The sequence below is a fragment of the Saccostrea cucullata genome, unplaced genomic scaffold (genome assembly GCF_032062105.1).
Source record: "Saccostrea cucullata isolate Sc308-1 unplaced genomic scaffold, CSIRO_AGI_Scuc_v1 ctg158, whole genome shotgun sequence".
Taxonomy (NCBI): domain Eukaryota; kingdom Metazoa; phylum Mollusca; class Bivalvia; order Ostreida; family Ostreidae; genus Saccostrea; species Saccostrea cuccullata.
The window spans coordinates 213,231-225,166 of record NW_026926745.1 but is presented as its reverse complement, the minus strand read 5'-3'; the positions used below and the strand labels follow the sequence as shown (position 1 = coordinate 225,166).

Sequence of the window (11,936 nt, the reverse complement as noted above, 5' to 3'; positions counted from 1 at the left end):
ACGGATCCAAACTTCTTATGAGGGAAAAAAGTCACATATATTACGTATTTAAGTATATAATTGGTAAAACATCCCTTCTGGAAATACTAGTAGATTGTTTTATGCACATTCTGTCATTTATTGTTAAAAGAAAATTGTGTTCTTCCAAATTGCAATACAAACTTTACCGTATTTATCTTCCCGGTTACGATAAAATGCAAAGGTGTGCCTGCTAAATCCTTTGAAAGTTTTATCAGAGTGATTTACCGATAGTTCAATTCAAAGGCAGGAGTCCAAAAATAGTCTTTGGGAATTTAAAATTTACACAAAAGGTCAAAGTTTGTTGGTGAGGAAGATCAAGGGGAATATATTTTTATGGAACACACTGTGAAAACTGGGAAAAAATTTCAGATAGGTATAAAATTATTTCAGTTTACTTCAATTATTTAACTAATCATCAGTTTGATTATACTTTTTTCCATTGTTTATCTTACAAGGTAAAACGCTATCAATTACTCGTCCTCGTAGTTAAATTAAATGAACATTGTTTTAATAATGCTAGTAAATCTTTTATTTCAGGTGCAATTTTGACCGGAATAATTTTCATCCTTCTCTACATTACTGTAAAAATTCCCGACTTCCATCACCAAATATTTAAAGGTAGACAATTACCTCAGCCGTCTCCAAAGTACCAAGCAAGTCTTAACTCTAACAAAAGTGATGTTGCAAGTGGAACCGGAAGTAACAGTAAAATTCTCAGGTCTAACAAGAGCGATGATTTGCGCAGAACCGGAAGTAATGGTGGATTTCTCTGTGGTTCTGTTAAGGGAAATTTAGGAAACCGGCTATTTGTGTTCGCATCAATATATGGCATTGCCAAAATGAAGAACATAACTTATTTCATCCCAAAGCATGACAGCCTGTATAGTGTATTCAACCTGTTCAATGATTCTAGTTTAATCATTTCAAAGGATTCCCGAAAGTGCAAAGGGACATTTTTCCGCAAAGAAAGAATATGCTGTGGTTATGATCCTAAGTTACTAAACTTTGAGGCTAATGCAGGATATACATTAATTACTTATTTACAGTCCTGGAAGTATTTTGAAGGAGCAAAGAAGAACTTGAGGAAGCAATTGATTTTTAAAACAGACATCCAACTCTGGGTAAATCACACATTAGAAAAAATATCCAAAGAGCAGAATTACTCAGAATATGATGACGTCACATTTATCGGTGTTCACGTGAGGCGTGGGGATATGATGACCAGTGTGTCTGCGTATGGCTATCAAGTCGCCACACCGGAATATTTACACAGAGCTATAAACAGATTTATACACTTACCAAATGTAATTTATATCGTTTGCTCACTAGAAATCCAGTGGGTCAAAAAACAATTTCAAAACATCACAAACGTTTATTATAGTGACCCAAGACATGGAGCTCATAAAGACTTGGCGCTATTGGCTGCTTGTGATCACGTGATAACGACTGTGGGGACCTTTGGTTGGTGGGGTGCGTGGCTCTCGGGCGGTAATGTGACCTACTTTAAGTGGCCTGCAAAACCAGGATCTGGCCTAAGAAAACAGTTCAGCAAGGATTACACGGATTTCTTCCCCCCAGAATGGACTGGCATTTGAATGTATATAGAGGCGTGGACTGGCATTTGATTGTTATAGAAGATCCATGACATTTCATTTGAAAATTCTTGTCGTCATTATCCGAATAGATATTATTTTAAAATGAGTGTTGTTTCAAAAATTTGTTTTGAATTAGAATAGAAGGTCTACATGTTTTCATAAATGGACATTTAGAAATGGTATGAAACTATCAAAATAAATTCCATGTCGATGTCCTTTTGGTCGCCCGTGTGGTGCAGTGATTACAGCGTCTGCAATAGAGTCGCAAAGTAAGGAGTTGATCCTTACGTCGCAGGGTCGAATCCCACCGTGGGACGTGGAGACCGGTCCTTCGGATGAGACCGTATAAACCGAGGTCCTGTATCATAGTAGGTGCAGGCACGAAAAAGATCCGTCACTGCTCAATGGCCCTAAGTGCCGAGCATAAAACAAAATGTGCAGCTCTGCACGGCGAGTGATGGCGTCTCCATGAGTGAAAAATACTCGAGAGGTACATACAATCAATCATCGATGTCCTTTTGTATCGGGAACACCACTTACTTAATTCCTTTATTCAAAATTTATACCAAAGGCAAGCTTTTAAGCTTCAAACCGTGTGCCCTTGACCTTGTCCAAATGACTTGATTTAGGACTAGGGCCTGCCTCCTAATAATATCATTTACATATATTTGAATCTAGTATATCATCTTTTGACTCCCCATTACATGTCGAAATGTCCTTGGCCTGTATAAAATTTTAAGGACATACAAATCTTTAGGTTGTATGTCACTTTTGTGTACCAAGTGTATTGTTCAATTAATCAAGTTCAGTGTTTCCGTTAACGCATATTTCTGCGTATTTTACGCATAAAAATTACTTTTTACCCCCAAAAACGTCACCTAGAGGGTCATCATGACGCAGAAAAAAAATATAAAAACAAGTTTTAAAAATCCAGTTCAATATTGATGTTTTCATAGAAAAAGATATTTTATATGTTTAATTTACATTCTGGACAACTTTCTAGGAATTAATCATTCCTTTTAGTTTAATTTCAAAATGGCAGTGATTGAAATCGGCATTTCCACGTCAACAATCTATTAAATGTTCTTTTGTACGACCTATCTAATTCTTAACAAACCCGGAAGTGTAGACAAATATGGCGCTTCAGCATGTTCAGTCTTACATCGGCATATTTATGTCAGCTTGGCTTTGTCAAAAAGACTAATTATGGTAATGAAAAGGTGAGGAAAGTTCCAATCTTTAATAAACAGTCTTGTAAAGCAATCAAACACTTTCAATTGTTATCTTTTGATTGAGGTATTCACGAAACCCTAATGGTGTAATCGGTAAAATGTAACTGTGTACCGGTAAAATAAAAGAAGTATACATGTACCAATTATATTTTACTTTCATTTTTTTGAATTTTTAAACATCAAATATACGATCTTAGAAGGCAGAGCTAATGTTAAAACCGAAAGCAAAACCAGAATATATTTTGACCCTCCAAAAATTATTTTTACCCCCAAAAGTTTATATCAAAGGGTCATAATGACCCTTGATTTTAAAAATTGACAGAAACACTGTAAGTTATATAAAAGAGTAAACTTGCAGACAACTGAATAATTGTCCGATCCTTTGAAATGAGAAGCATGAAACAGTAGCAAAAACATTGTTAATTTCTATTGTTTCTTTTTCTCCATCGAAAATCAATAAAGAATATCACAAATAACAAAGATGTAACAGGAAATATATACAAAATACAAGTATCTCATGGTTATCTCGTTCAACGAGAAGCAAATCTACTGTATATACAGTGAAATGAGAATACATTGCTTTAACTTTAAAGCATAATAAAAGAAAGCATCGATAAAATAAAGATATCGAATCGAGCACCATGCAGAAAATACACCGATATAACACATGCATTGGACACAGATTTTAGGAGCTTGAAGTCCTCTGTGCGTTTGATATGTCCATTTCTGTATATGGTGGAGGCGGTGATAAAATGCGGTCCTCGGAAAGTTCTCGGACGACAGTTATCTGCGGTCGATAACCCGGAAGTGTAGGGGGTGGTTCGTTTAGAGGTCGATGGTGTCTATTAGTCGAAGAATCCAGTGGTGCATTATTTCGGAAGAATTCGGCACTATTGTTTATAACAAGATCCTCCTAGATAAATAAACATTTAACTTTGAAGTACAGTTCAAAATTTTCGCTAATATTATACAATTATTGCTGTTTTTGAGGTCAATACAATGATTTAGCCATCTGAGGAGTATGATATTCACCGAGCCCGAAGGGCGAGGTGAATATTGTACTTCGAAGATGGCTAAATCATTGTATTGACTGAAAAAACAGCAATAATTGTTTTATTTTATGATTCACTGATAAAATGATACAGCTCATTACTTTTTTGCATTTAATTAAGTCCTAGTTAAATACAAGAGAGAAGCAAGCAGAATTAAAATGTGAATAGACCTTACCAGTCCTATCTATTTGAAATGCATGTTTTTTTTTATCAATTTTAGTTGCCATGAAAAAAATATATAATATCAGTCTTTTATATATACGATAGATTTTGAGTATATCTGGGAAAACTGACTGCCAAAAAAATGTTGTTCAGTAAAAGTGTTGGAGAGGGGGGGGGGGCTGCATCCCCTGTTACCACCCTCACCCTAAGATATATATTTGCTTATGTTTTGCTGACATGAAAAAAAAATCATAGTCATATAAATAGCTTTCCAAAACAATTTGTATCAATTTGGAATTTCCCAATCTATTTTTAGATCAATGGGGAGGAAATAAATCCTTGTATTGACCTGGAACGTCACGTTCAGGTCAATACAACGTAGTATTTTTCTAACATAGTTGGATCTCAGCCAATCAGAGAGTTGGAAATTATTCAATCATATAATAAATTAAATTATTGCGATATTTTATCTTTCAAGTATATAAAGTTTCGAAAATGAACACCTTATCAGTGATATCAAAACTTTAAGTTTGTTTGAGTTCGAAGTTTTAAATACAGATAGTTACAATGAATAAATACAGACTCGCAAATAAAAATAGTCCTTATAAAAACAGTGTATAGTGTATGTGTATCTTAAATTATGATATACTTACTGTGTGAAGACGAATCTGATTTCTGGAGATTTCACTTCCGGGTCGAGACTGAACATTAATGGTAGTGGCGTATGCATGAGCTGCAAAATATAAAATCTATAAGTACGACACCTATTTTATCTGCATGTTTGCGGCACTTTCATTCGGGAAGCATGGCATTTTGGCGATGTCACAGTATATGTGTGTACTTGCAGTAATTCCAGCACTTACCGACAAGTACTTTGCCTCTTTGTTGATGTGGCAGTATTTGTAAGTACTTACAGTAATTCGAGTACTTACCGACCGTTTTTATCGAGGCACTTCGGCGATGTAGCAGCATTTGTGTGTTTTTTGGTTATTTATTTGGTACTTACCAATATATATATCACATATACTATAGCTTGTTGATGTGGCTTCAATGTCATTTTGTGTCATTTATTTATTTATGCGGTAGTTTGTACTCATCGACAGGTACTATGGCTTTTTGGCGATGTTGCAATTTGACCTTTTAGCGGTTACTTTGGTACTCTTCTAAGGGTACTATGGCTCATTGGTGATGCTGCGGTTTAACAGGCAACCACTTTTTTTCCCAACATAACTTTTACTATTGAAAATGTTCATTGAAAGACAGGTTAGCCTCCCCCAGTTAATACTACGGTAAAGTAATATAAGGGGAATGCAGTACTGTATACGTATGCCAAAAAATCGGTACTGAAAGAAGTCGGCGTCTAAAAAAGTTGGCCTTTAATTAACCCCCACACGAAATAGGTTTTTCGAGTTTAGGCAATGTTTTTTTTTTTTGCTCGTCAACTTTTCCAGGTAAGTTAAAAATTTTATTTGTCTAGCTGCCACCCCCCCCCCCCCCCACTTCCAAAAACGATGCTACGTGCCTGACAGGTACTACATGTATGACTCTTTGGCGATGTTGCGGTTTGACCGTTTTTGCATTTTTTTTTTTGGTGTTTACCGAAAAGTACCATGGATCTTTGGCGATGTTGCGGTTTGACAGTTATGTTGGTACTTACCGACAGGTACTATGGCTCTTTGGCGGTGTTGCCGTTTGACCGTTTAGCGGCTATTTTGATATACTCACCGACAGGTTCTATGGCTCTGTGGCAATGTTGCGGTTTGACCTTTTTTGCGGTTATTTTGGTACTTACCGACAGGTACTATGGCTCTTTGGCGATGTTGCGGTTTGACCGTTTTGCAGCAACCATTAGCTTGGCAGCATATGTAGGTTATGGTAATTAATACAATGAAGCCAAATATCCCCCCGACTACAGCTCCAGCAATCCAGCTATCAGAACTAAAATAATACAACGGTGGCTATTATTCCTCTGCATTCGAAGATTCAGGGGTACATAGTTTTTACCCCGGTGTATCCTTCCGTCTGTCTGTTTGTCTGCAAAAACTTGCCCATTATTTTTGATTGTTTAGAGCTATGACTTTTACATTTCCTGAATTCCTGTATATTTCCAGTTAAAGGTGCTTAAACACAGATTTAAAGTGAATATTTTCTCAAATTTTCAGTATAGTATCACGACTCTTATATTGCAACAGCATCTCACTCGAAAATATAATAAAAATCTTTTTTCATGTCGAAGTTATTGAAACTTCGAATTTCTGGACGGATTTGATTGACACATCCTTGAATTTTAATGAAAAATATTAAAACTTTAATCCAGAAAAATAATTTTATCTCATACGTGTGGATGATACTACCCGTGAGTTAAACCTAATTCTTTATCCACGGGTAGGTGCTTTATCAATAGCACTTCCGGTTTTGATACGATCCATCCTTGTCGCTTCAAATTTAATATCAATACATTGATATGTAAGAATTCTTGCCTTCTAAAATAAATGATGATGAGCAAGAATTTTGTTACAAGCAGGAAAAGGACTCGTATACTTCAAAGAAGTGTCAAGTTTTAACAAGGTATCTGTATCGGTTACTGCAGACGGATGTTAACCAACCATGGCAACCAACCAACCCAACCCCCGCGAATTTTTTTTTTTTTAGAGAAACGTAGGGCCTAGCAGTTAAGTGTTAGTTCAAAATTCCTTTCACACTTTCAAAAACGCTTTCTTACATATTATACATGTATTATGTATGCCTTATAGTTATGTATGTGTAACTTACCATAGATCGATAATTATAGACACAGAGACTTTAAGGACCGGTTCGTGGCGAGAAATATTCGCGATGACGAGGCTCTCGCAAACCTCGCCAAAGTTTCTGGCACGCGAATAAAAGTTGGTTTACAATATCCTTGGTCCTGTTTTAATTTACTTACTTATTCACTTATTTGTTTTATAATTAATCTACTAACAAGAATTAATAAGTATTTTTGCTTGAAAGGGTGCTCATAAAGGGAAAACAATTTTATTAATTTTGCATAAACTTTAAGTATTGTATTAAATTGCAGTTTTAATAAAGCTCTTTAATTAAAAGAACATAAAATAATAACTTAACGAAGCAGATGAAATCAATATTGAATTCTTTAACTGACAATTCTAATTTCAGCCAAATGATAGATGACTATTAGGTATATAACTCGGTCATAGTATGGAATGAAGATACATTAGATGACATTCAAAAATCGACCCGTTTAATTTTTCATATTTGAAAGACTGAGTAAATAGTTCAAAGAAATGAAGTCACGATTGAAATGTTTAAATTCTGAATAGATCTTTCAAGAATTTATAATGTTGAGGATACTCGAGTACACGTATTGCTCAATCTGACTTTAAATTTGTGTGAACATTCTCGAAAAACTTCAATTTTTCACAAGAGAATGTTTAAAAGGCTATTCCCAAATTGGAATGCTAAATCAAATTCTTAAAGATAAATCAACGAAGACGTGTTAATTATTTGAATATATCATAAATTCTAATTATTTATAATTAGCATGCACTTTAATTAAATTGATGAGAGTCATTATTGTTTTGACTCTGGGATTGATTGAATCATTGAAATGAATAAACGAGAACAGGAATGGATTTGATGCGTGAGAACAGCAATGGATTTGATGCATGCATCAAATTCAATTTTTTAACTCATCAAAGTGGTGGAATTATTGCCCACAAATTAAATTATAGCTCATAATAAAAACATATAATACTTGCTTTCTTCCTTTATATCGATCAGATTAAATATTTGTGAAGAGCAACAATTAAAAAACGTGAACTGTGCCGTAAATTCAGTAAATTAATTATCCAATCAACGCTTGCAATATACATGTATTAACCTATCAATACCTGCACTTTATACTGTAAATGTATTTTTTGGAGTGTACGAGAAATGGCGAAATTTAATTTTTCAACAAGTTAGCGTAGATCTGATTTAGTGCTACTTGAATGTGCTAGATATAAATGTATGATAAAGAAAACATTTAGCGATGTATTTGATTTAGTGGACTCTGCTTTCCGCCAAAATAGCTAAATAGAATACACCGCTAAATATAGTATGTTTACAGTATTTGAAACCTGTCCTAATCCGACATGCTGTGGAAGACTTTTGTGTCGGAAAGCGATAGATAGGGTGTTGGATTACACTGTATCAAAAACTATGACAATAGACTATAAAGGTCGGAATTCACAGTAAAACGGATTCCACGGGTGTTGGATTATACGGGTTTTACTATATGTACATTAAGGCTACCAAAAAAGTCTTGGCCCATCGAAATTCCTCACCTTTCTTCCTTGTAACGATACGCATAGTAAAGTTGATGGTATCTCGAGCTCAGACAATCCTCAACTAGAAAATAAATATGACATATATATCAAAACATGTTAGTACAATATGACAAGTCATACAAATAAGTAAATAGAGTTGTTGAAGTAATGGGCGCTGGAATTAATTGTAATGACCTCCTTTTGACAAATAACTTTAAGAATTCTCTCGTAGGAGGCAATCACAGTTTGGTTGGGATGGGGAGGGGGGGGGGTATATGCACAATCAAACGTATTTAGTTTGGAGGGCACTACCACAATTCTACAATTACATGACAAGCAAAAAATATATAAAATGTCATCAAACACTATTAGGGGGCATAAGCAAATAGTAGATATGATTTTATACTATTCTAGTTAAGTAGATATGATTTTATACTATTCTATATATCAGTCGAAATTACTGAAAGGAGACACGTGCCCCCCCCCCCCCCTTCCCACTCGATCCGTTCCTACACCCATGATCTCCCAAATTTTTATGGAAATCCTAGTTATGTGGGATAATTTTCGCTATATTGATAGCGAGCGTGCTTTTTCAGAAAAAAAAAATCGGTTAAATTTTTACAGTTTTTCTTCCGTTGAGATAAGTTAGGCTGCTTCGAGACATTATAAAAACCTGGGGGGGGGGGGCGTTAAACGGGCAGAACGTTAGGGAACTGCTACTACCCTTGGATTTGAGATCTCTAAATTTTAAAATATCGAAACATTGCATGATTGACAAGAAAATGCCTTTAACGAGATACTGTATAAAGAATATTGACTTTTAATATATAATAATTGAGTGAGATTACCTTTGCGTGTGAATTTCATGTTTGCAATTTTTTTTTTCTGTGCATTTTTGTGTTTTTTTTTTTTGGGGGGGGGGGGGGGGTCATTTCAGTGGTAATTTTGATACCGAGATATTGCAGATGTGTTTATATATGTACCGGTACAACCCCTACTGTTTTTCATGACAATGATTTTGTTGTACATATAGATTTTATAAGATTCCCGACCATATTGAACATTTTAATGGCATTTCATCAATGTAAAATATGAATTAATTAAACTGAAAGTAAAATGCTCAAGTAACAAGTTTACTCTCGCGCCAGTTTTTTTTTTTTTTTTTTGGTTACAAATTATTTCCACCTTGTCATCGTGTGCGATAAATATATAATCAAACTATAGCTATATTCAGTTAATTGCAGCTTAAGATTAACTTACTTAAACACTAAATTTTAAACATTTAATTACTAATCTTAAGTAAGACAGTAGTTTGCCAGTATGCACATGTCATTTATGTACATAGATATAAATAATCCTGTGTTTAAAGTACGGTCTTAACCACAGAAACGTGTAAACGGTGTATGTTTAACATTGATTATTCGAGTTCACTGGCTTAGTAATAAAACACAAGAAGAAATTTCGGTCACAAAGTGGATCGATAGATTTTATTTTTTTTTTTTTAGCTATAACGATTGATAAGTTAGTTTATACATTTCATATGTTTACCCACGTCCCCTGTTAAACTGTGCGTAGAAGATAAGTCAAAATTAATTTTCACCATTTTTTTGGCGGGGGTGGGGAAGGGGTTACCAAATTATTGTTTTAAAAGTATAATTGATATACATTATCTGCCCTAAAAAATTCTATCACAAAAGCTGGCTCATTATATCACAGTGTATAAAAATTTTATTTTATTTTTTTTAAAAAAGACCTAAAGTTCTTACATCTTGTCTTTTTTCTGTTTAATTTCTATTCTGTACATCAATATATGGGTTTTCGTTGATTCATTTTCGTATTAAACCGTAATAATGTACCATTTTCAGATTAATTGTACTGGTAATTAAACAAAACAGGATTTCGACATGATCATTCATCACATTTTATGGTTAAAATCTTATATTTACGTTTACGTTCAACCACTCACCTGAAAAAAGCAGAATTATTCCAAATACTGAAAAACACTCAATCAGTAGGTCCATATTTTAAGAAAAATTTAAATCCGTACACAACACAGTGAAGTCTTTAAGCATGGTCTACCCTTCTGCCTTCGTCACGTTTAAATTTCTCCTATAGATTTAATTTTACGTACTATAGTCTTTAATGATATATCCTATACATATCATTTTCCCAATCAAGGAAAAGGTCTTTAAACGCAATTGGCTTATTATTAGCAATTGAATTATTATTATTAGCACTTTACTTTCAACGAAAATGCATGTTTTTGTGTCTTATAAAAATTGCAGGTATAATCATGTAGATCACTTTAAAAGTACCAAAACACGGTACACTATTTCGGAAAAGGTCTTAAAAAGACACTGGCGGATTTAGAACCCCCGAACCCCCTTTGTGTCAAAAATATACATGAGATTTATTATATCAATTCATTTTGGTGTGGCTGTGGGCATCTAACCCCGACCTCGATCTGATTGAACCCCCCTTTTCAAGATTCCTGGATCCGACACTGTAAGAGGGACACTATAATACACAGGAAGGTATGTTGTATTCGGTGTCTTCTAGCTATTCCCACTTTTTAAATATCTCAATTCCACCTATTCCCACTTGCAAATAACAATAGATGTTTAGATTTACCTGTATTTTGTACATTTAAAGACAGAAAATAATGAATACATCTATGAGAAAATATGATTTATTTTGGATTTTTGAAATAATAAAAAGATCTTACAAGAAATAGCAACTTAATACCTAAATTTAAGAATATAGTTAATTATTTGTTTACACAAAATTCCACCTACTCCCACGTGAAATTTCACCTTTTCCTACCTGATTTTCAGAAAGTGGGAATAGCTTGCATAAACCGTTGTATTCTATTCTCGAGAGTTAGAGACACACCAGAGAGAGAGAGAGAGAGAGAGAGAGAGAGTTAACAACCTATAGCTATGCTAGAATTCGGAAGAAGTTCCCGTGAAGTAACTTATCGCTGGTGTCGCCATTTTCTTATGGATTTTGTCTTTTTACGAATGCATATGGAAATGGTAATTATCACATGGGCATTACAACCTATAAACAGGTCCATGCAATACACTTTCCTTAAACTGTTAATCTTTCAAAACACATTTAAATAAAGGATGAATTTTTTTGAACAATTAAAATTTATCAATTTCACTCAGTCCCTAGTCATAATTTCTGTGTACGTATTATTATATTAATCAGAAACAGGGATCCAATGCCAAGAAAAAGTACATGTAGAACAAGAGGTGTCCATAAGCCACATGGCTCACATGAGTGCACTGGCTGGGAGAAAGCAGTGAAAAGATTACAGGGGCAAACTTGAACCATATTTTCACTATTTTTCTGAATCATCTCCCCTTGAAAGATGGTTTGGCTATTCATTTGAACAAATTTGAATCCTATTCACTCAAGGGTGCTTTTTGGCAGGTTTGGCTGAAATTGCCCCCCTGGTTCAGGAGAAGTTGAAAATGTGAAAAGTTTTAAGACAGACTATAAAGCTCACTTGAGCTTTCAGCCAAGGTGAACTAAAATGGTAAACAACTCACATTTAAAATG

The 11,936-nt window shown here is 34.4% G+C and overlaps 2 protein-coding genes across 2 annotated transcripts; one reads left to right on the top strand and one right to left on the bottom strand.

The window, feature by feature from the left end:
* The first annotated feature begins 275 nt into the window (after window positions 1-275).
* Window positions 276-1,738, top strand: LOC134272548 (galactoside alpha-(1,2)-fucosyltransferase 2-like). Its single transcript, XM_062754768.1, has 2 exons — window positions 276-394; window positions 559-1,738. Exons 1-2 carry the CDS (start codon window positions 355-357, stop codon window positions 1,614-1,616), a joined length of 1,098 nt encoding a protein of 365 aa, XP_062610752.1. The 5' UTR covers window positions 276-354; the 3' UTR covers window positions 1,617-1,738.
* A 1,562-nt stretch (window positions 1,739-3,300) lies between these two features.
* On the bottom strand, window positions 3,301-10,505 carry LOC134272546 (uncharacterized). Its single transcript, XM_062754767.1, has 5 exons — window positions 10,336-10,505; window positions 8,388-8,451; window positions 5,855-6,000; window positions 4,716-4,795; window positions 3,301-3,761 (listed from the first exon to the last, which is right to left on the bottom strand). Exons 1-5 carry the CDS (start codon window positions 10,388-10,390, stop codon window positions 3,534-3,536), a joined length of 573 nt encoding a protein of 190 aa, XP_062610751.1. The 5' UTR covers window positions 10,391-10,505; the 3' UTR covers window positions 3,301-3,533.
* Between the last annotated feature and the right edge of the window lie 1,431 nt (window positions 10,506-11,936).

Excerpts from the sequence above, each read along its gene's own strand:
- LOC134272546 (XM_062754767.1), bottom strand. The coding sequence starts at position 10,390 with ATGGACCTACTGATTGAGTGTTTTTCAGTATTTGGAATAATTCTGCTT. Across the intron at positions 6,001-8,387 it reads TATCGTTACAAGGAAGAAAG|TTCTGATAGCTGGATTGCTG; the intron begins GTGAGGAATTTC and ends GTATTATTTTAG. Across the intron at positions 3,762-4,715 it reads ATCAGATTCGTCTTCACACA|GAGGATCTTGTTATAAACAA; the intron begins GTAAGTATATCA and ends TTATTTATCTAG.
- LOC134272548 (XM_062754768.1), top strand. The coding sequence starts at position 355 with ATGGAACACACTGTGAAAACTGGGAAAAAATTTCAGATAG. Across the intron at positions 395-558 it reads TGGGAAAAAATTTCAGATAG|GTGCAATTTTGACCGGAATA; the intron begins GTATAAAATTAT and ends CTTTTATTTCAG.